The sequence below is a fragment of the Raphanus sativus genome, chromosome 5 (assembly GCF_000801105.2).
Source record: "Raphanus sativus cultivar WK10039 chromosome 5, ASM80110v3, whole genome shotgun sequence".
Lineage (NCBI taxonomy): Eukaryota > Viridiplantae > Streptophyta > Magnoliopsida > Brassicales > Brassicaceae > Raphanus > Raphanus sativus.
In genome coordinates, this window is record NC_079515.1 from 36800654 (window position 1) to 36824404 (window position 23751).

The window sequence follows — 23751 nt, forward strand, 5'->3', positions numbered from 1 at the left end:
GAAACCAAGGCCGTCTGATAATTTTTATTTATCGTGAAATAAATTGTGACGGAAAGGCAATTGAATCCGAGGCAAGTAACCACAATGATGCGAATATACTAGGGAGGTGCCTTCCATGTGCTTGTTTTGGTTAAACCACCATATCACCTAATCATTTCAGTTAACAAAAAAAACATTACAAAAAATGCAGCCATATCTTGTCCTGCCTTTTGTATTATAAAATGTCAGTTTAACACGACGACACATAAAAACAATCATTTTAATACATGATTACCAAAGATATACTAAAGCCAGGAGACTAACGTGGTAGAATTTTTATTGGTGTATTGCCTATGATTACAAGAATCTGTAAAAATACGGTTTGGTCAAACTGAAATCTTTTAATCAAATCCTAATGAACCCACTTGTAATCTTCCAAACAGGGACAGAACCAGAAAGTCTCTGAAATATCTTGTAGCTGAGTTTCTATGAGCTGACATTCAAAACGGAGAGAACTGCCCTGTAAGTGTGTACATCTTACAAACATCTCTGGTTTTCGACTTTATCATGTTTTGGATCGGTAAATCTCAACTCTTTTTCCATGATAGATTGATGATGCACGAGCAGCAGTGTTGCTTTACCAGAAGAATAGAAGAGAGTGAGAGATAAATGTGAAAGATCAGACACGGATGAGGCTGAAACAAAGGAAGATGGATCTTAAACCATCTCTCATGTATTCCTCAATATTTTTTTTCTTTTTTGAAGAAAATGTAATCCTCTATTAATATTCTAAAATAAAGATGATTTTTTTTCCAATGTATATCTCTATTTTGCTTCTATAAAGGAATATTTTCAAAAGATTCTATTTTAGTTTTACAAAAAGTACTTTTTATTTATAAAAGTTGATAATTAATCCTATTTACTTTTAACTTTTAAAAGATTTTCATAAAATTACGATTTTTTTTAAAAACTAAAGTTCTTTTTTTGGTCAAAAAACTAAAGTTTTATTAAAATACTATTATGTAAATAAAAATTGTAATTCTATTTTTACAAACCTGTATTTCTCTATAAAAATAATCATATTAGTTATAACTATATAATTTTGAAAATTAAAAGATAGTTTGAAAATTAAAAATAGGACTCTAATAGAGGAACATTATTTTATTCCTCTGTAAATAAAGAAAAAAGTAACAATTTCTATTTAGAAATGGAAATAGAGGTGAAATAGAACAATTTTACCTCTGTTATAACATATAGATGTGAAAATTATATTGACTTGCAGATGTTCTTAGGCTTAAGCAACATTCGTGCTTCTAAAAATGGATATAATGACACAGACAAAATTAGAAGTAAAATCAATTCTGAGATAATTCTAAGGGGGTGGACCGGGTGGTTTTGCACTACTATTGAGCTCCAGAATTAAAACAGATTGAGCTGACAAATTCCACTTGGTTTACTAAATTTCCGGTTGAATAATCTCGGTTTGTTTCCAAACCGATTTAATCGAAGCCAACACAGGGCTCTGCGGACACTAATGCTGCCACGTCATAATTTCCCGTTCCCAGCACTAAAAGAGAAGCAGCAGCAGAGTTTCGCATCATCATCATTGAAGAAGAAGAAGACGAGTGACTCGATCTCATAGACGACGGAGAGAAATGCGAATTACCGGATCATTTCGCGGTAATCCCGGTTCCCGATCGATTTTCCGGTTAAGCTCTCTTCGGAGCATCTTCACCGGCTGCCGCGCCGTGATGCTCCCTCGATTCGGCGGTCCGGAGGTTTTGGAGCTCCGGGAGAATGTTCCGGTTCCGAATCTCAACCCGAACGAGGTCCTCGTCCGTGCGAAAGCTGTCTCCGTCAATCCTCTTGATTGCAGAGTGAGTCGTCTCCTCCGTTTCATGATTAGGGTTTAGAATCGCCTTGATCGGTTAGGTTTTAGATCTCTTACGGATCGTAATGAAATGAATCTGCCACTGATGATGATAATGTTTGGTACTCACAGTAACAGTATGTGAGATTTTGATATATTATGATTTTTCAGATACGAGCAGGATATGGACGTTCTGTGTTCCAACCACATCTGCCTATTATAATTGGCCGTGATGTTAGTGGTGAAGTTGCTGCGATTGGGAACTCTGTTAAGTCGTTTAGAGTAGGGCAAGAAGTTTTTGGTGCGTTGCATCCTACTGCGTTGAGAGGTACTTACACTGATCATGCAGTACTTTCTGAGGATGAACTCGTTGAAAAGCCAGCGTCAGTTTCTCATGTGGTAAGTGACAGCTTTGTAACCCTCTCCATCTTTGGTTTTAGCTATTTTGGTTTAAGCTGGTTTGCCTCTTGTAGGAGGCAAGTGCTGTTCCTTTTGCAGCGTTGACTGCTTGGCGTGCGTTGAAGAGTAATGCTCGGATACTCGAAGGGTATGGTTTTTTTTTTAAAGAATATTATTGTCTGCGTGATGCAGGAAGCTGAGACTGATTCACACAGATGCTCTCGTGTTATTTGTCTACTACTATGGACTCAACAGCGTGTTCTTTAAAAATCTTTCTATTTGCAGACAAAGGGTATTAGTTTTTGGAGGAGGAGGAGCGGTAGGTTTTGCTGCAATCCAGATTGCGGTAGCCTCTGGGTGTCATGTTACAGCTTCTTGTGTGGGTCAGACTAGAGATAGAATACTAGCAGCTGGCGCAGAACAAGCTGTAGACTACACAACTGAGGTAGTTGACGCTAGCCGCTTATTTCTCTGCTGATCCATGATTATTTTTGTCATGAACCTTTTATGTGCAGGACATTGAGGTGGTGGTAAAAGGAAAGTTTGACGCGGTGTTGGATACTATTGGTAGGCCTGAAACAGAGAGAATAGGCATAAACTTCTTGAGGAAGGGTGGAAACTATATGACTCTCCAGGTATGTAAAACGTTGTCTTGTGTTTCTTCTGCCTTACGTGCTAGAGTTACCTTGGTTGCTTAAGCCCTTTTCTCTTTTGCATTTATCTGTTGAAGGGTGAGGCTGCATCATTGACTGATAGATACGGTTTTGTGATTGGGCTTCCGCTTGCAACTTCACTCTTAGCGAAGAAAAAGATACAATATCAGTATTCTCATGGAATAGGTATATGATAGATCTCTCTCTCTCTTTCTCTCTCTCTCTCTCTCTCTCTCTCTCTCTCTCTCTCTCTGCATTACTCTCTTCAATTTTTATCTGAATCTCTGACTGTACTGAACTGAAAAATACAGACTATTGGTGGACGTATATGAGGGCTGATCCTGAAGGTCTAGCTGAGATTCAGCGGTTAGTTAGAGCAGGAAAGCTAAAGATACCAGTGGAAAAAACATTTCCGATAACCGAAGTCGTAGCAGCTCATGAAGCCAAGGAGAAGAAAGAGATTCCGGGCAAAGTGGTCCTGGAGTTCTGAACTATATATATGTAGGAGTGGCAATAATAAATACCTGCAGAGCTCCTTAGCAGTTGTTCTTTTTAGAAGTTACACGCGGAGGAGAAACAAATGTTTTTCTCCGTCTTGAGTTTTCTGTAAATTAGATCCTTATCATATGCTTAGATTCAGATAAAAAAAAAACTTGAAGTTTCTGTATAGACTTTCCAAAGGTTTTTTTTTCTTTTAATTTGGGCATTTGTCTTTGTTTTAACTTGCAGCAAACCAAGTGTGAATCTTATCAGTACTTAGATATGGACTTCGATGTTCTTCTGTCATGAGAGTTTTTACCTCAAGATTAGTTGACAGTTAGTGTTCTAGAGAGCGAAATTAGCTGCGTACCTCGAGATTAGTTGACAATGTTGAGAAAACAATATGAATACTTGAAACTTCAAAGAAGTTAGGCTAATAACAATCACAGTAAATCTCAAGAGAAAGAAATCAATTAGCAGCCCAAACAGAGTTATGAAAAACTTGAGCCATGACCCTGCTGAATTTTTTTCATACGTCTAAGATAACAGTCTGTATATTTGAGTAGACAAAAAGATTAAAAAAAGTTCAATCAATCAAAAAGGCTTCATCTCAGTTGCAACCAACTCTATGAGAGAACCAAGGCATAAACTATCATATTTACAGTGCAAGGCGCAGTCATCTTCGGTACTTACCGGAACCAATATCCCGTCCCTGAAAACGAATACTGGTTCAAGCCAACTCTTAGCGCTTGGAGATGTGTTCGCTTTATCTACGCCCCCTTGCTCTTCGGCAGAATGACTGCAGCATTCGGCAGAGGCAAGAAAATTACCAAGTAACCTTTTGCATGGACATGCTTCCTTTTCTGAGCTTTCATCACGTTCTTCAACCTCTACTTCCTGCGTAGCACCATTGTTTCTGGCAGAGATGAACTTTCTAACAGCAGCAATAAGCTCTACTGATAATGAAGAAACCGCATCATGTATACCCTCTGTAGTGATGTGGCTGCTACCAAGTCTCAGTTCGCGAGTTACTAATTTACGCATTGAATCTTGGAGGATGGAGACACACTGAGGGCAGCAACGGTACAAACAAACTAAACTAGGGTCATCCAGAGGATTGGTTCTTGCAGGTGTTTCAACTTGTTTAACTGGTTCATGCATGCTGTCTGCAGAATCTCCTTCACCATTACTTGAGTCAGCTGATTTTTTGGGATCTTCCTGTGAGATTCCAACAGGATTGTTTTCTGAATTAGCTTTTTCTTGCACACAAGTGACTGTTGCTGTTGTTTCTACCTCGCATGATCCATTGTGGGTTACATTCTGTTCATGGTCAGCTGCAGGAGAGTTAAGATCAAGGAGAACAGCCTGATGCAAGGAAATTACTCTTGAATCCTCCATCAACATTGCAGAGTTCGAAGCATCATCACCATTCTCTTTGATCAAAACTAAGCCGTCCGTAATCTCTAGATCTGGCTGATGACTGTCCGTAAGATTAGTAGATGCTATAGGGTCTGGGCAATTCATGTTTTGGGTATCTTCTTTCAGGTCTCCTTTTGATCGATCAGATGTTCCTTGCTCAGTTGGCTCATCCCTCACTGTCGCATCAGCTACAGAACACGACAAGGGATTCATCGACTCTGTTTGAGCATTCGATTCAAAACTGTAAACAGTGAAATTGTGTTAGATATACAGCAAGCATTAGAACAAACAAACATAAAACAAAGTATATAAAGGCGTACCTTCGCATTGCATATACCCAACTATTAACCAGATCTTCCAGATAAGCAACTTGAGACAAAATTCGGATATATTGACATCTGTCCTTTCCAGCATCGATTTTCATATTGATCCGCCCAACTAATAGCTCGAGAACTTTCCTTACTTCAAAAGAGACTTCCCTCAGTGATGTATAGGTTCCTCTATACGCTGATAATCCAACAGCAACGAGGCCTCTGGCAATGCCAGATACATCTTTGCTTCTAACATTGTTGGAACCGGAAGCAGTAATAGTCTGCTCTGATGGATTACAAGGACGAATGATACACGAATTAAACGGCCATCCTCTCCAAGGACCCGAAACATCTGCGCTTGGCCCTTCCTTAAGCTTTGATGTTACCCAACAAAGCTCAGCAAATTGGGGATACCGTAGAATTTGATAACCAAATGTAGAGACAGCTAACTGCAAGCTAGATTTCGGTTTCACATTTATGCTGATAGGTATCGATGGCACTTTTAAAGAACAATCCTCAGGAGGTTTTGATTTGATACCTACTTCTTCCCCTGCACCATGATCAGGATTATTCTGGTGAGGTGGATCTCTACAACTCTGGCCAGGATCCTCTATTTTGTATGTCTTCTGTAAGTCATAGTGTGTATGTGTTCCCTGATGCACCAAATGAAGAAACACTTGGATTGCCCGCCTTGACAACTCAGTAGCAGACAGGTCAATGGCCATGTCCTGGTCAGAATTTTCAGTAACTTGTACAGTGAATTGTGGAACAGCCTCAGACATAGTTGGCTGATACTCCTTTGATAGGTCCGTCTTAAAGAACTGTTGTATCTTAGGAGGCAGGAGTTCGTAGGGCATGGCAGAAGTAGCCTATCACGAAAAAAATAAGAATTAAGTCTCACGTGTTGACACTCTTCTAAAAACTGCTAATCAACAAAGTAGGAAATACAATTATTTGAAAATGGAGAGTACAAGAAACTAAGGCTTACATTCACAACATACCAAAAAAAGTTAACCGAAAGTAAACTAAACAAGCAAGAAGTCCAGATAATCAGCCGAAGATATATAGGAGAAACGATATTAAGGAAGTAAGAAGTTGTTCAAAAAAAAAAAGGAAGTAAGAAGTTAAGCATACCAGAATTATCATCTTTGTGGAAACTCGCAATGATTCTACTTGCTCCAAAAATGTATTCCAAGCATGTGATACTCGAAAAGAATACTGCAACTCCATTTTCTCCACTGTTTCTGGACGAACGGAAGAAGCATTTTCTTTTACAGAATCATCATCACACTTGACCTCCTCATTCAGTGGAGTTTCTGTCTCTACAGCCCACAAGTCAATCCTTGGCATGAATACCACACTCGATTTCCTGCTAGCACATTTAACTACAAGCCACGCAGATTTACCAGTTAGTTAGTTATCTGGAAATGGACGAGAACCAAGCTAATAAAAAGTTGCAGTCGATGAAAGACTAGAAGAAAAAAAATCTACGTAGCTGCTTAGATATCATTATCAGGAAAGTAGTGAAATGTTAATAACAAAAGACATACTTAATAAGTGAGTTACGCCTAGCACCAGATCCCCATTTCCTTCTTGTGAAATGGTTGCAGTGTCTATCTTCTGCATCTCTGCATTTCCAATAAAACAATGCAAGATGCAAGAAGCAAGATGACGTTGACCAGATCTAGGTCCTCCAGCAATAAGCAGTTGGAATCCAGACTTGTTCATTGATTCTGAAGGAGCATTCCCCAACCCAGGATGTCGGCGGACTCTGTGTACCATGAACTGTGCAGAACCCAAACTACACTCGCCAGCACCAGGGGCGCTTGGAACAGATCTAACTGAGTCACATCCTCCATCCAGTATCCCAGCATAAGAAAGTCTCTGAACTATATCTTTCACAACATCTACCTCCTGGAGAAGGCTACCAACATGGGACCACCAGCAATCATCAGTTATCTTCTTGTCGCTCAAAGCAGAACAGATCACATTTTGGAAATCAACCGCAGCTTTAGAAAGCAGAGGTGGCAGCACGATGCGCTCTTCAAGATGAAAAGCAACAAGTAAAGAACACAATGACGGTAACAAAGAAGGAACCAAGTAAACAGGAAGAGGAGATGAATATATATCGCTAGCTGCTTTTCCTGCTCCTCTACGAGAGCATGGGGGTGGGGAGCGGGATAAAGCTTCCAACCAATCTCTTTCTTCAACTGAGAAGGATGGTAGAGCAACACGATTACTCCTAGAGATTCCCAACTCTGCAGCGGCCAAAGATTCTTGCAAGGGAAAGCTCCTATTCAAGGCAATCATGGCAGCTTGCGTGCAGAGAGCTTGTATATCCGCACCAGCAAAACCAGCAGTTTCTTTAGCAACCCACTTGAGCAAGTATCCAGACACCGGCTTAGGCCACTTTCTAGTATGGAGTGAGATGATTGCAGCCCTATCGTCGAGCGACGGTAGTGGAAAATAGATCTCCCTATCAAATCTCCCCGGCCTCCTTAATGCTGGGTCAATAGCATCAGGGTAGTTTGTAGCACCTATGACCACCACTGAGCCACGCGACTTTAAGCCGTCTAGTAAAGCGAGCAATGTGGATACAACAGAGCTGTGTGTTTGATCTTGCTGCCTTGACCGCTTGGGAGCAAGACCATCAATTTCATCAAAAAATATGATTGATGGTTGGCATTTTTCAGCGACCTGAAATAAGAGTCTCAACTGGCGCTCAGCATCACCAACATATTTTCCCAGACAGTCTGCCCCTTTGCGGGCAAAGTAGGCAATCCGTCTATTACCACGAGCGAGGGAACCAATCAATGCTCGAACCACAAGAGTTTTTCCAGTTCCAGGATGTCCATGCAAGAGGATACCTCTAGGAGGTGTAAGTCCAAGGTTATCAAAGAATTCTGGATATAGTAAAGGTAAAAGAACAACCTCTTTCATACATTGAGTTACACCCTCAAGCCCAGCAACTGAGTCCCACCCTTCAAATGCCTTTCCGTTCTCAGAATCAGAGCCTCCGATATACTCAGGAGCCACTCTTAACAGATCTCGGTGAAGTCTCTTGCTTTCACGTTTTAAAAATTCTTCATCGTCTCCACATTTCTCTAACCACTTTTCTTCCGCTTCCACATCCTTACGCCATGCATCATTTGAGTGCTTCCTCACCTCCAAACGCATCTTCTTGGTTTTCATCTTCTTCATCGTGACTTGACATTGACGACCATGGGGTTGGAAATGATGTCTGTGGTCCGTGCAAGCAATGAGAAACTTACGGTGATCAAAGATGCAACCATTAGCTCGTGCACAAGGCTGCAAACACACAGAACACCACAAAGAAGTTGTCAGAGCATGATATTTCAGAGGTGAGGGAAGGAAAACCAGAGAGGGAGTAATAAGAGACCAAATGATAGGTTCTTGGACATCTATCAACACGACAACCGATGGTTGCCCCAGGTCTTTCACAGCGAGTGCATTTTAGTGACCTCCCTCTGCAAAGTGCCGCCCTTATATTCTTTAAGTGTCCTACACCAGCGAAGTAAACCTGCAGTACAAGAATATTGAAGATTAATGCCAACAGAAGACAGTATTTAGGAAAAGAAAAATTAATGAGAAGACAGTAAGAGGCTAAGAGCATAGTTAAATTAAAAAAATTCACAAACACTGACAACCAAACAGACATTACAGAAACTAAAGATTAAGCGAGAGAAAACACACAGAATTGAAAAGAGAAATAAACACTAATACTGGCACACATTGTGTGTCAATGAAACATAAAACAATGATGAGAAATACATGCAGATAAATATTAAGCAATCAAAAATCATGTTGTGTCATATAATCAGAGCCACACGTTACCTCGGGACTCCATACGGCACAGTGCTGATGAACCCACGTTCCAGAAATTCCATAACGATCGTTTATAGGGCCCAATAGACGGCCAAGCCACCCAGGTTCATCTCCAAAACCATCCAATATGTCATAGTTTGGCTCCCCTGAAGATGAAGACCCGCTATGTGCCTCTATGTCACTGTCACCATTATCTTGTATCAACTTCTTCGGGAGTTTTCCATCAGTGCCAACTCCACATAAACCACAGCGTCTGGCTTGTTTGAAGGGAGGATTACCAAGTCTATCTGATGAAGTGCAAACTGAGTCAACTACTTTGTTGCAAGTTTCATTTTGAATAGGCAACTCGTCAAGCAATTCCACACTTTCACCCACTTTATCGTGAACCTCACAATGTTCTTTGGTCTTATCAATAGATGGTGTTCTAGAAACACCTTGCTCTCCACTATCATCACTCTGCTTCAAACTGTCGTTAACATCGATGTCAGCTTTCTGTAGTGGTTCAGGATCATCGGTCTTAACATCATCAGCAACATCAATATCATCCCCTAGTATACCAGTGCCATTTCCACTTTCAGAAACCACTGCAACCAACTCCTTATCCTCAGTTCCTTCAAGTGCCAATCCTTCAATTTGATCCCCACTCTCATTTTCCACTTCTTCCATTCTAACATCAGTATCAGCTGCTGTTCCATCCACATTACCTTTAATCTCACTTCCTTCCTTCTCTGCACTACCTTTTTCTTCACTTTCCCCTTCTTCATCACTATCCTCAGTCTCATTTTCAGTACTGTCTGCTTCATCCTCGCTCTCAGCCTCCGCTCCATCAACTTCATCTTCATCTTCATCTTCATCTTCACTCTCTAAAACAACTGATCTTTTGGTAGTCTTCTCCTTCTCATCCTCCTCCTCTCCAGCTTCACTGTCAGCCTCCGACTCGCTCCCACTCTCCTCTTCTTCAGCATTACTGTACCCGACTCATTCTGCGAACTCTCAGATTCCACTTGCTTCTTTGTTTTCATCATCTTCCCTCCTCTTCCTTTCGCCACTGATTTCTCCCTCAACTCATTGCCGAAAACTAGCTTTCTCTTCCTCTCAACCACACTCGCTTGAGAACCACCAGCGTTCTTCCTCCTCCTCGACCTCGACCTCAACCTAGATTTCCAACCATCATCAGCGCTATCCGAATCACCATCCTCCTCCTTCACCACTCTCCTTAGACTACTACTACTACTCCTCCTATTCAAACGCCGTCGTTTCTTCGCAGGAGGAGGAGAAGCGTCGAGGATGGACGGTATCCGCCTCACCCTAGAGCTCCGCCGAAGCTCAGAGTCAGCAGGAGCGTCTCTGTCCTTCGCCTCTCCATGGTTTCTGTTGTATTCCTCCTCGCAGATCGCGGCGAGCTTCTTGCTCTTCCTCCCGGAAGGAGAGCCCGATGATCTCATCACAAATCAATAACAGCAACCATACAAATACAGATGCAACAACTGTTTCTTCTCGAGAGAGAAATCAAGCGGTTATCGAACCTTACGTCTTCCAGAATCAAGCTTGTGAGATGGTGCTATCACTTCGGCGGAGATGCTTTGAGGAAACGTAACGAAGCGACGAACCTTAGCTCCATGATCAGCTCAAATCAGAATTAAATCAACCCAGATATCCCAAACCCTAAATCCCAATTTCCACACAATTTTTGAATATTTTAAAATATATCTTTTATTTAATAATTCTTCTAACTAGTAACTTTTTTGTTGTCAAAAAAAAAAAAAACTAGTAATTTTCTTCCGTGCGTATATTTATAACCCATCTTATCTGGGCCTAAAAAGGCCCATCTCTTTGAAAACGGGTGTGTATTTGCATCTGCCAACTACTAGGATGTTTGTATGCTATGATATTTTTATTTGTCGGAAGTCATTTACATCAATCAACAGATAATCTGTAGAGCAAAAGCTAACATCCATTGATACGTTACAATTTTCTAATCACTCATTGTCTTCTTCCGAAAGCTTGTTCTGTTACTCAAAAGCTCTTTCCTGACTTGATTATGTATGGCTTGATCCTGATTCCTGTTCTTGAACTGTTGAACATCCTAGCTGTTGTGATAATTGCGAGTATTAGAATAGCATTATATGGGCGCAAATTGTAAGTACATGAGTATCATACTGAGTAATCAAAATGATGCTAACCAAAGAACAATATCAATCCAGAATGCAACATCACCCAGTCTTGCAGATGAAGTCAACGGACCGACGAGCATCCTAAAATAAATTTACTCAATAATAATGTGATGAACATATTCAAATCACACAACAAACCTAACCTACACTCATAAGCTCGGATCTGAGATATATCTTCATCCGAGCTCTCAGTCTTCCATGGAGCAACCCTAAGATGCCCTGCTCAGGTGTGTTTCAATATCAACTAGATTTTAACCCGCACGTTCGTGCGGATATATTTATATTTTTTAAATATATTTTATATTATTAAAAATGTTTTAAATATATAATTTCTATTTTAGTGTTATATATTGTATTACTATATCATATTATTTTTATATTTCTTATTGAGTATTATTAATATATAATGGTTTTTTTAAAAAAAAATTACTTTGTTATTGATATTTATTACTTACTAATATATTTTCGAGTTAGGTAAAATAAAATAAAAATATGAAATACTCAAATAGAGAACCCCATTCAAATTATGTTGTTTTCTTTAATTTAAACATTTTGCATATAATACATTTTTAAATTTTATTTATTTATATTATAGAAAATAAATATGACTAAAATAATTATATTTACATGTTGTTTTTAAGAAAATATACTTTAACATATCTCATTTAGTATTTTACGGCATTTATTTATTTTAAATAATATAATCCTATTGTTTTAGTAAACTTTATACATAGTAGTATCTATCATACTATTTTATTAAATTTATTATATAGGATATTTGTTTTGGATGTTATGATATTAAGTTCTATTTTTTTTTAAATTAAGACGTCAAAACATTAGGTTACTTTAAATTTTTACAACATATATAGTTAGTTTTTTTCAGGTACATTTCAAAAAGTTAATCTTTATTATCCATGATTTTGTCTTTTGTAAAATTTGAAATATTATCATTTTGAGTTTGAATATTTATTTTCAAAATAATATATTTTTTCGAGACAACTTTGGAAAATTACACAATTATTTGAGTTTGGAATAATACATGAATTTTGAATTTGTTTTGGTACTACATTACTGTATTATTTTATAAAATATTTGAATTTTTGGTGATATTTTTAATTCTTTTATCAACAAATTTTGTTACAATTAAAATAAAATAAAATTTATAATTAAAATTTGATTTTTGTCACTAATATTTTAAATGAATTACTGAAATTTCATATTTTACTAATAACATATTTTTAAATAGTATATGAACTAAAGGTTATTATATACTATTATATTTTTGTATATAAACATTTTTAAGCAATATATTGCTAATAGTTTCAAAATAAATAAAAAGATAATGTATGGCTGTAAATATAAAATTTTAACTTATGTTAATACATTTATTTTAATATAAAAGTATTATATAGTTTTCGAAGTTTAATCCATTATAATGATGATCAATAATTTATTTAAGTTAAAAAATAAAATAATTTTTTTGTTAATTTACCTATTTAATATATTTTTAATATTTAATTCATATAGCACTTCTATTTTTATATAATACGGAATATATCATAGAATCTATAAAAAAGTTAGTATAAAGAATTTTTTATTTTCTTTTTTATAATAAGTTTTAGTTAAATTTACTTATAATAATATTATATTACTAATTTCGAAATATATTAATGTGTTATTTATAAAAAAAATATTTAAATTTTAAACTAAGATTTTGTTAGATTCTTTCTCAACAGATTTTATTATAACTAAAAAATCAAATTTATAGTTGGTTTATTGTTAATATATTTATAGTTGGTTTATTGTTAATACAAATAATCAAATATGTCATATTGACTAATTCTTTAAGTGGTCCTACTATGACTTGTTAATAGTAGATAAAAATAGAACCTTAAATTAATAGATTAGATGAAATTTTGAAATTTTATCAACTGAGATTGTGCCATTGCTGTAGAGGCTTGTTTGTAACCATTCTTTTCCTTCTGAATAGCTCTATAGTTTAAGACTTTTGCATGAAACCCAGTTGTATAATAATAGCGGAAGTAAATCAAGCTTAACGAGTCACCAGTAATCTCCACACGAACAACAACCATCTTCAAAACTGTGAAACCGAACAGCATCTCTCACAACAAACGATATCTTCATGATCTTAGACAACCCCTTGATGAACTCATGACAATCTACGCACACCCTCAAGTTCTTGAACACTCTTATCGTCTTTCCTTCCTGGTTCAAACCCCCTGACGCCAACGCCAAACCAATCGCTAGCTTCTCGCTATGAGCTCTTAGATTCTCCTCTTTCGACTCATCGTCTATATCATGCATCTCTTGCTTCAAGCCGTAAACATACCCCAACTCTTCTCTCATTCTTCTTTCAACTTCTCTCAAAGTTTCATGGATCCTTGGTGTCAAGGGATGTGAATCCTCTCCGCTACGGAAGAAACAAACCTCTCTCTCAATCTCTACCCAGCTCATACCAGCTTCTTTCTTCAACCCTTTTGTCTTCCCAACCTCTCTTGCCTTCCCATGTTCCTGCCAGTAACCAGCTTGTCCATAAAGGTTGGACACCATCACGTAATTTGCAGGATTGTTTCCATCAATCCTCAAAAGAATCTCACTTACTTCTTTCCCTAGTTCGATGTCTCCGTGTAGTCTACATCCGCTAAGAAGTGTTTGCCATATTCCAACGTTCGGTTTAACAGGCATTGTGTCAATCAGATGTTTACCTTCCTTCAAACGACCAGCTCGTCCTAATAGATCAACAACGCAAGCGTAGTGCTCTACTCTAGGTTTGATCCCAGGCGTCTCTAGTAACTTTGAAAAAAGTTCTTCTCCTTCTTTGATCAAACCAGAATGGCTACAAGCTGAGAGTACAGCTAAGTAGCATACATCATCAGGCTCAATCTTATGTCCCAACATTTGTTTAAAAACACTAACTGCTTTCTTCCCAAGCCCATGCTTCCCGTAGCCAGTGATCATTACAGTCCAGGAGATCACATCTCTGGACTGCATTTCGTCAAAGCATTTCTCAGCCTCATCAACTAACCCACACTTGAGATACATGTCCACCATTGAGTTTGAAACAGATGTTTCTAACCCAGATGGGAGTTTAACAACAAGTGCTTGCATTTGCTTCCCTTGACGCAAGAGGGCAAAGTCAGCAAAGACGCCAATGATACCAGAAAGAACAAAACTGTCTATCTGAGAGCTTAACTCTCGTAGTCCCCTAAACAAACTCATCGCCTCCACAAAGTCACCCTCTTGAGCATATCCAAGAATCAGTGAACTCCACGAGATCATCGTCTTCTCCTTGATTTGATCAAAAGCTTTCCTAGCACCAAAGAGATCACCACACTTGACATACAAATCAACCAGAGAACCTGTTATAGTTGCCGAACTTGAACAAGGAAACCCACTCCTGACTAAAAAGCCATGAATCTCTTTTCCTCCATGGATCATACCAATGCTACTGCAAGCCTTCAACAAGCTAGTCAACGTGAACTTGTCCGGTCTTTCTTGCATCATCCTAAACATATCCAAAGCTCTACCACCATACCCTGAATGTACATACCCAGCTATCATAGCATTCCACGTTATCAAACTAGTATCAACCATCGAACCAAACACTCTCTCAGCTTCACTAATCCCTCCACATTTTGAGTACATATCAACCAAAGAGTTCCCAACCTCAACCATCATCTCAAACCCCATCTTCAAACAAAACCCATGTATCTGCAACCCCTTTTCAAGTGCGTTAAGCAAGCCGCAAGCTTTAAGATTCGTCGAGAGAGTGAACTCGTTTGGGTTAACACCATCCCGCACCATCTCGCTGAAGAGAGATAATGATCCGTTAAGGTCGCCGTTCAGTACATTTCCACTCATGAGAGCCGTCCACGAAACAACGTTTCTCTCAGGCATTTTGTCGAACACCTTGTGGGCGATGATGGGTTCTCTGCATTTGCTATACATATCTATAAGATAATTGCTTGTGAACAGATCTAAGCACGATCCAGACTTGAGAAGAAAGCAGTGAACTTGACGGCCTTGATCAGAAAGTCCATTCTTTGTGCAGACACGCAAGATTCTGACAAGGCTTTGTCGCTGATTCAGAAGCATCAGTAAAGTCCTGTCTGAATGAAACAAGAATCTAATTTACCGCCTGAAATGAAACGAGTTTAACTGAAACAACTGCGTGCCGTCTTCTGCTACTATAAATGACATGCAGTCTCTTACGAATAGATTCAGTTGGCGAAACGGTGTCGTCTCTTTGTAAAACTGCGTGACGATTCTGAAGGTCCACAGCCCAATCCAGTCTCGGGTTTTGATTAAAAACAGCGTGACGTTTCCTAGTGTACTGAAGATGGCATGCAGTCTAATGATACAAATCCAAAACGACGCGTCTTCCGTCCAATCCTCTGCTCCATCATCTTCTTCGTTTTTTTTTTCTCTTTCAACTAAGCGAGCGAGCATTCTCGTGGTGTAAAAAACCATGAACGATCAAGACGGAGACTGGAATTATCATCTGAGGATCCTAAGCAATAGCGCGCGTGATTCCACGGATCCTGCTTCTGATCCATCTGTGCTACAATCAGTAAGCATCGACGACAATTATGTGTGTTCTCGATGTATATAAAGGAATCATCTTTTCTTGAATTTGTGTGAATGTCAATGGATCATTAGGTTAAGAAGCTACATGGGTTCTGTAAATTGGAGAAATCAGACGATCTGGTGGCGAGAATTTACCCTCAGATCAATAAGGTCTTCCAGCGTTCTGTAGCTTCAGTGTCTCAGTCTGAGTCGTCAGGGACCTCCAAAGGCCTTCTCTTACTAGTACTTACCCACCAATATGAATGCTTTTGATATATGTCGTATGGTGCGTTAAAGGTTAATCCTTTTTTTTTTGTGTGTGTGTGTGTGTGTTTAGGCAATTCTTCAGTTTTTTCTTGATTTTGGAGATATGGTTCTGCACGATGCTGACCCGAGTTTGAGGACTTTCTTCCGTTCGTGTCTTAGCCGGTGTGTATTTTTGCTTATGTTTCAACTTAGAGGTTATATTGAAATGAGCCTTCGTGTGGATACTTTAGTGGGTATCTCTATCAAGTACGTTTTGCTCATTTGGTGGTAACTTTCTTGTAGCGAGTTCTCGGATGCTGCTGTTGCTGAGGCAACTTGTGAGTTCCTTATCGAGAACAAGAGAAAACTCTTGGCGTCTTTCCCTAACCTACTCCCTCAGGTATATAAACAAACTGATTATTGTAATGTTTAATTCAATTCCGTTTTTACATTTCTCAACTGCTTGAGATTGATGCTAGAGCATCTTCTCCTGTCTGATACAAGCAATTCTGTGTGCAGTTTTTTCCGTTGTTGCTTAAGCTCATTGCCTGGAACTGGGAGAAGTAAGCCGCCGAGTCATTCTTGCTTCTTTTTTTTCTTCTTCATAAGTTATTTAATCAATCACGAAATCTTCAGGTTGGAAAAGTCCTTCCTGAAGATATTTCCAGGACTGATATCACCTGGATCATTTCTTCCTCTCTTTCCATCCATTCTAGACTTGCCAAGTGAGTCCACCCTCTCTGAAAAATGCTACTTGAGTTCGTATGTGTAGTGTTTCTGCTTGAACTTTTGTATTCTCTCATCCTAATTTAGTTTATGAGTATTCTGTATTCTAATTAAGTATTTTCTTGTTAATATTTTTTGCTAGTGCTGGTTGTGGCACTAGAAAAAGTGGAAAGGAGCTCCGGGTCAGGGTCAAGGGTCGGAGGTAGCATTGCTTCAATCCAGAAGAGTGCAGCCCCGGAGGTTTTATATTTCATTAAAAAAAACATTTACATGGTAGACTGATCTCAGATATAGTCAATGAATGACACGGATCCCTGTGAATGAATGCAGATGCTTCTTGCCCTTATGGATGAAGCCTATACTGGTTCAACCATCGGAGACGGAGGGGATGACTCAGAGTCTGAAGATAACAATACAATAGACGTAGCTGATCCTCTGTTTCTTGAGCTTCTCAAGGACGAAAATGATGGTCTAGCTGTATGCTATCTTTCCCTCAGTTCTTACATTTATTCACATTATGTCCCAACCGAACAATAGTAAAACTAACTTTGTACTGCAGGAAAGACACCGAGCTTCTCCTGCGTTAAACGCAGCGCTGCAGGCTGCTGCGAGTGGTCCTCGGTCAGAGAGGATGAAGCAGACACTTAAGATTGCTCCTCGGCTTCTTGATGTCTACTTCAGTGTTACCTTAAGAGATGCTAATGACTGTAAGATTCGTTTACAGTAGTGTTCTTAAGTCAGTTACCAACATTGTTAGCACTATTGAGTCTATTTCTTGCTTGTTTTCTTTTCTTTTCTTTCTGCAGCTCTGATCTGTGCACTAATCCCTCTGCTCATGACAAGGAACTCTACAATGTTTCCGGATAAGAATTTTTCTCATGAGGTAACCATCAACGCATCTTTTTGTATATTGGACCTTAACTTACAGAGTTATGGTAAATGTGTATGCAGATCCGTAGGAGGCTACTTGAATTCGTGTTGGCTGCATTTCAGAGATCTCCAAACTTCATTGCGCTCTTGAAAGTAATGCCTTCTTTTTATTTTCCTTATTTTTTTTTGTTTATGCTTGCAATAGTATTATTATGATTATTAGTTTTGATTTGCTGAAAATCGTTTACATAATGCAGAAGCCTATAATTGATAGGCTTGGAGAAGCTTATGATGACTCCGCTAAGGTCAGTTTCTGGATATTAACGGATGTTTTGGTAAACAAAAATGTTTCCTCTAAAACATGTTTTTTTCTTTTTCTTTCCATAGAGAGAGTTAGCTTTACAGCTATGTTGGGCGATTGGAGAGTATGGTGGTGGGGGAGAATCACACAAGGAAGCTGCTCGAGAGCTCTTTGAAAGCTTAGAGTTGCTTCTCTATGAGAATCTCTCATCAAGGTATATTATCATCATTACCTCTCTCTTATATACGACCACCATCTTCTTCATGCATTTCTATTTACACCACTTTTTGCCTCCAACAACCCCCCAAAAAAAAAAAAAGCCGTCTAGGTCTGAGGCAAGAATCCGGGAATGCATCCAGAAGAACAACACAGTCAAGGCTCTTGTGTTTTGTGGTGACGGCTATCGCAAAGCTCGCAACTTATCACCGTGAACTGTTGCCAAGAGCTCGTGTTGCCTTGGGAAAGGTATATCTGAATCCCTCACTAAAAAAAAAAGAAAACGCTTTGGAACGATCACTTTGTTTGTACATGTGTGGGTGTGTAGGTGGTTAGGTCTAGGATATCTGATGCAAGGGTTTGGAGACGAGCACATGATTACTTGGGACTAATGAACGAGCCAGGGATCTGTTGGTCCGTGTTAGGACCTTCACGTGTTTCGGAAAAAAGGTTTCCTGGTACGGTTAACTGGAGCGAGGGTGGGGACAAAATGGTTGCACACATTCCGTTTCACATTCTAAGTGAACAAGGAGGTCATCATCTCCATCTCCTTTAAAAAATTTGATTGATTCAACTAAAAGATGGATGATTTGAAGTTGTGTCATTCGTTTCTTGCAGGTCCACCGTTCCATGACTTTGCTCTCTCTGATGTCATCCCCCAAAACTGATCACAGAAAAGTCTCTTGGATTCGGTTTGTACCGTTCCGGTTTTGTTTTGTTTGATTTGTACCATTGTAACCACTAACCATTCTCGGTTTGTAACCGGTTTGGACCAAAATTGATATAATATAAATTTATGTAAAATGTCTCAAGTTACGGTTTAAATGAACAGTGAAACCCAAAGGTGTTTGTTTTGTGTATACAGTACATTAGTCTAATCACCGACCCGGTTTGATCCGTGTTTAAATTGAACCCGGTTTAGATGGTTTAAGTTATGTGTTTTTGTTTCTTTTTAGGTAACGTGTATCCGACCTAATTATTACAAGTTTGAACTTCACCGAGTTTTATCCTGTTTCCTTACATGTCAGTCCGAACGAGAAAATGCCAAAAAGTTATTTGAGGTGGGTCCCAACGCTTAGCCGTAGACTCGAAAAACGACGCCGTAGGCTTCAGGCCGGAGGGCGGCGAAGATGATTCGCTCCTCCACTCCACCACAGATACAACGTCACTCGAGTTTTCTCGATCTCTGTTCTCATGCAACAAAAATATCCACAATTACTAATTCGTAAGCAAACAAATCTTTTATTTTCCTCCCTAATTAAAATCAGTGGTTGTGACAATGATCTCTGTTGGAATTGTTTTGATATTTCACAATCTCTTGTGTTTTATTTCTCTTGTTAAATAATTGAAACGTACTCTCTTAAATAATGAAACCCATGTGTTATTTCTCTTAATCAACGTAACGTGTCGACCTAAAACTAGAGTTACTTGTGGGTCGCATAGAGGTGAAAAATAGCAGGCATAGGAGGAGGAAAAAAAATGAAAGATGCATGGGAATATGATTTGATGTAAAGCCTGTGACGACTCCATCTCTTGTATATGTGCGACGTTTCCTTGTGACAGATAATTGATGGATGGATGTGAACTCCTCACGATTTGATGCATCCATGCTCTTACTTTTTTTTCTTCTTGTAATAAAGTTTTTGTCTTGAAAACATTAATGCGTATAGAATCTTATACATGGTGAAAGGCTGAAAGCTCAGACCAAAGATCCAAACTAGTATCAAATAATCTATTGGCTGGTAAAGTTAGCATAATAAAGACAGATTATGGCTGACGTCGAATCCCCTGAGATTTCCAGTCACGCACACATTGCATGCTCTATAGATAAATAATCATTATTATTTTGAACAACTCTCTCTCAGAAGATAATTATTAATCATATATCCTAGATTCTATTACAATTTAGCGATATTAATTAATTATTAATATATATATTCGTTTTGTGTGGTGTATTGTACACATCAACATCAACTCCTGTCTGTCACTAGCTACAGTCAAATATCACATCAGTTGCTTGTAGAACAGGAGAAACACAGATCATTTTAAAAAGTACCCTTTTTTCTATTTTACCCTTCCTCTGGTCTTTAAAATTAGAACATCTAGGGTTTTGTTTTTTGTTTCCCTCAGAGCTTCTTTCTTTGCGTGGTTGTCCCCCACAATGGATATGGATGTGTTTAATGGTTGGGACAGATCATCAAGATTTGAAGATGAAACCATAATGCCACCTGGGTTTAGGTTTCATCCCACCGATGAAGAGCTCATCACTTACTACCTCCTCAAGAAAGTCCTCGACTCCAATTTCTCATGTGCCGCCATTTCTCAAGTTGATCTCAACAAGTCTGAGCCTTGGGAACTTCCTGGTAAGCAACACTTCACACAGTTAAAACTCTAGGTTAATAATGTCTTAAATCATCGGATATAGGCTTCAAGTTTCAGACTTTACTCTGTTTTTGCATACCTTTAGTCTTAAAAACTATTGCTTAAAACTCCCCAGTTTAGACGCGATTAAACCTATCTTGAATAGTATTTAGACTCTCGTTATAGGTTCAAAGTTTCAAACTTTCCACTGTTTTTCTTTATATTATCACTATAACTCTAATAAGCTTGAACAATGTTGAGAAATATTACTTTTAGTCAGCCCAATATAAACATAAAACAATGGTCACCAGCCTTTGTTTCTCTGTTTTAAAACAGAGTATTACTTACTTTAGAGAGTCTTCTTTCACGTATGAGCAGAGAAAGCGAAGATGGGGGAGAAAGAGTGGTACTTTTTCACGCTAAGAGACCGCAAGTACCCAACGGGACTGAGGACGAACAGAGCAACAGAAGCTGGTTACTGGAAAGCTACTGGTAAAGACAGAGAGATCAAAAGCTCAAAGACAAACTCGCTTCTCGGAATGAAGAAAACTCTCGTCTTTTACAAAGGCAGAGCTCCTAAAGGTGAGAAAAGCTGTTGGGTCATGCACGAGTATCGCCTCGACGGCAAGTTCTCTTACCATTACATCACTTCCTCCGCTAAGGTAAAAGATTCATTTCACTTTGGTCGGTTTATATACAGTTAAAATGTGTTTTTTATTTTTTAATGTTTGGTTCTTTACACAGGATGAATGGGTTCTCTCTAAAGTCTGTCTGAAAAGCAGTGTTGTCAGTAGAGAGACCAAACTGAATATTTCTTCCGGCGGTGTCAACTGCTCCTCTTCCGCCAGTTCTTTAATTGCTCCGATGATCGATGCCGCCTTTGCGAAGGAGCACGTGTCCTGTTTCTCCAATACCTCTGCAGCTCATGCTGCTGCTGATGCGAGCTTTCCTCCTACTTACCTTCCCGCTCCATCTCCTTCTCTGCCACGTCAGCCTCGCTTCTTTAGTGATGACGTGGCTTTTGGTCAGTTTATGGATGTGGGAGCTTCTTCTGGTCAGTTCAGCATCGACGCTGCGTTTTTACCAAATCTACCTTCTCTGCCTCCGACGGTGTTTACACCTCCTTCTCATCAGTCGTTCGGAATGTACGGTGGCTCCGCACTGAGTTCCTCCTGGCCGTTTGCTCTCTGATGATATCTTTATGCGGTCACAAAGCTTATCTCTCTCTGCCTTTTATGGATTCGATTCAAGGAAAACTAGACTTTCGTTTTAATTAAAATGGTTTGTGTTAGTCTCGAATCATGTAGCTGTCGTCGCGTTTTGTGTTATGTGTACGTGTTTGTGATGTCCTTATGCTTGTTTTTTAAATAACAATGACTTTCGGTGTGAAGTAAATTTCTGAAATTCATTTTGCTTACAACTAGTTTCCTGGTACTATCGAGTTTCTAGTACAAAAAGAATGCTAGTAACTCACTTTTCTTTTAATAGTGTAACTAGGTTAATATCCAGGTGGCGAAACAGTTCTGTTGTAATGAGTTACATATCTCAAAATGAAATATTTTTTTCATAATAATAAATTATGCATAATATAATTTTTAATCAAAAACATGCCATTCATACACAAATTTCTAAATGGTTAATTTTTAAAGCTGTAGCTTTTTGGAGTCAATATGAACTTTGACATTATGCAATTCGTGGTCTTTTCACATTAAGGATTAATGCTCTCTATTAATGTAGTCAAGTTTTCAATTTTGGACATTTACGTGATCTGTACAGCATTCATGTCAATCTTGTATAATTTCAGGATCAGCAGAAGGTAAGAATATAGAAAAAGTGATAAACTCCAAATATCACTCTTCTTCTCTTCATTGATAGACGAATCAAGGAAAAAATCCTCAGCCTCCGAGATAGTAATCCCGCCTTATCCTCCACGCTCCTTCAGTGTTGGATCTCTGCATGCGATCGAAGACTCATCTCTCCCCCCAAGTTAACTGATCGGATTTTTCAGACTTGATCTTAATTCACTGGGCTTCTGCTTTCTTCCTTAAAATGGGTTTCTCTTAACTGGGCCTTGCTGTTTAAGGTGAGTTTGGTCAATAGAAAGTAAAAGAACTCAAGAGTGGGGTGAACAGAGACGTTTTATTAGAGTCGGAATAACGAGGGTACAAGAGTAAGAAAGCCGGCTAGTCGATGCTCGGTGAGATCCTAGCCGGAAGTACAAGAGAGCGGCGAGATACAAAGAGAATAAAGGAAACCCTAATCTAGCCGCAAGTCTGTCTGTCTGTGTAGTGATACCCTTCCTTCTTGTCCTCAACTCCTTATATAGTCTCCTAGGTCGGTTAGTCTCGACCTAATTCGCTTCCCTTTGGTCATGGGCTTTTCGATATACAGGCCCAATCGGGATGACTGCTCGGCCCGAGCTGTTTGGTTGCTCGCTTCGGCTGCTCGTCCTCTAGCTAAGTAGTCACGAGCCGAGTCGGGGTCCAGTCGAGGAGCCGACGCCGAGCCCGCCGCTCCCTCCTTGATGGTAATGGGCCTCCTGTTCGCTGGGCCTTGTGGGTGGTGACAATCCATCCCAACAATAAGTCCCCCTAGCTCATAGTTCGGTCGAGTAAACGATCGCTGTGAGCTAGTTGTTTTAGGGCTCGAAGAACAGGAGACTCGTTGTTGATTTTGACGGCTCCGCCAGAAATTGTCCGAAGAAAAGAACTTCCGCGATTCGGTATAAATCGTCTGGATTGATGCCGAACAACGGTCTTTCCAAACCGGGGATCTGATCGCATTCGATTCATGGTATGACGTCGAACCGTCGCCAATTGTAGCGAGGGGAGCCGAACCGTTACTAGGTTTTGGATCGGGAAGCCAAAGCGTCGTTAGGTTTCGGACCGGGAAACCGAAAGGTCGCGCTTGAGACCGACGCGCGAGCCCGTCTAGAGGCCCATTTAGGCCCGTTTAGGGCTAATTATGACGCCTCGTTGAGGCGCGCGTTCCCCTCCTATAAATAAGAGATCTTTCCTTCAGATCTCCCATTCTTCCGCAATCTTCAGGTACTCTCTCTCTCTCTCTCTAAGTTGCTTCTCTCTCTTCTTCTTGCTCTCGTTTTATCGTTTACTCGGTAATGTCGACAAGTAAGAAACTTTCTCAGAACAAAAGGGGAAGATGCGTGCGGCCTCGTCGGGGCTTGGTGATGACTTAGAGACGGTCCGTGGTTCTGAAGGAAGCCAAGAGGCGGTTCATCGCGAGGCGATGATGGATACAGAACTTGAGTCGTGCGCAGCGCGTTCTTATTTCGGAATCGAGAGTGCAGTCGCGG

The 23751-nt window shown here is 39.4% G+C and overlaps 5 protein-coding genes across 6 annotated transcripts; 3 read left to right on the forward strand and 2 right to left on the reverse strand.

Annotated features, from left to right (window-relative positions):
- Window positions 1-1535: 1535 nt before the first annotated feature.
- Window positions 1536-3619, forward strand: LOC108859933 (uncharacterized). Of its 2 annotated transcripts, none has more exons than XM_056986758.1 (7): window positions 1536-1856; window positions 2021-2248; window positions 2323-2396; window positions 2534-2696; window positions 2764-2883; window positions 2979-3087; window positions 3213-3619. In XM_056986758.1, the coding sequence occupies exons 1-7, from the start codon at window positions 1635-1637 to the stop codon at window positions 3389-3391; spliced, it is 1095 nt and encodes a 364-aa protein (XP_056842738.1). In that variant the 5' UTR covers window positions 1536-1634; the 3' UTR covers window positions 3392-3619. The 2 variants fall into 2 exon arrangements, with proteins under 2 accessions (XP_056842738.1, XP_018489336.2); XM_018633834.2 differs by having other exon boundaries at window positions 1539-1856; window positions 2534-2693.
- A 215-nt stretch (window positions 3620-3834) lies between these two features.
- Window positions 3835-10646, reverse strand: LOC108859932 (uncharacterized). The gene is given in 7 exon segments (XM_018633833.2): window positions 3835-5041; window positions 5121-5980; window positions 6246-6496; window positions 6662-8420; window positions 8512-8652; window positions 8967-9925; window positions 9928-10646. Coding segments are annotated over 7 exon segments (5511 nt in total). The 5' UTR covers window positions 10403-10646; the 3' UTR covers window positions 3835-3975.
- Window positions 10647-12902: 2256 nt separating this feature from the next.
- Window positions 12903-15290, reverse strand: LOC130512690 (putative pentatricopeptide repeat-containing protein At3g15130). The gene has a single exon (XM_057010916.1). It carries the CDS (start codon window positions 15245-15247, stop codon window positions 13193-13195), a length of 2055 nt encoding a protein of 684 aa, XP_056866896.1. The 5' UTR covers window positions 15248-15290; the 3' UTR covers window positions 12903-13192.
- A 276-nt stretch (window positions 15291-15566) lies between these two features.
- Window positions 15567-18937, forward strand: LOC130512534 (uncharacterized). The gene is made up of 16 exons (XM_057010622.1): window positions 15567-15722; window positions 15812-15961; window positions 16056-16147; window positions 16268-16364; window positions 16484-16527; window positions 16601-16689; window positions 16833-16930; window positions 17021-17167; window positions 17250-17397; window positions 17497-17573; window positions 17642-17713; window positions 17818-17865; window positions 17948-18075; window positions 18182-18326; window positions 18406-18610; window positions 18696-18937. The coding sequence occupies exons 1-16, from the start codon at window positions 15621-15623 to the stop codon at window positions 18743-18745; spliced, it is 1692 nt and encodes a 563-aa protein (XP_056866602.1). The 5' UTR covers window positions 15567-15620; the 3' UTR covers window positions 18746-18937.
- Window positions 18938-20160: 1223 nt separating this feature from the next.
- Window positions 20161-21861, forward strand: LOC130495045 (protein CUP-SHAPED COTYLEDON 1-like). The gene is made up of 3 exons (XM_056985998.1): window positions 20161-20440; window positions 20817-21100; window positions 21183-21861. The coding sequence occupies exons 1-3, from the start codon at window positions 20239-20241 to the stop codon at window positions 21627-21629; spliced, it is 933 nt and encodes a 310-aa protein (XP_056841978.1). The 5' UTR covers window positions 20161-20238; the 3' UTR covers window positions 21630-21861.
- Window positions 21862-23751: the final 1890 nt, after the last annotated feature.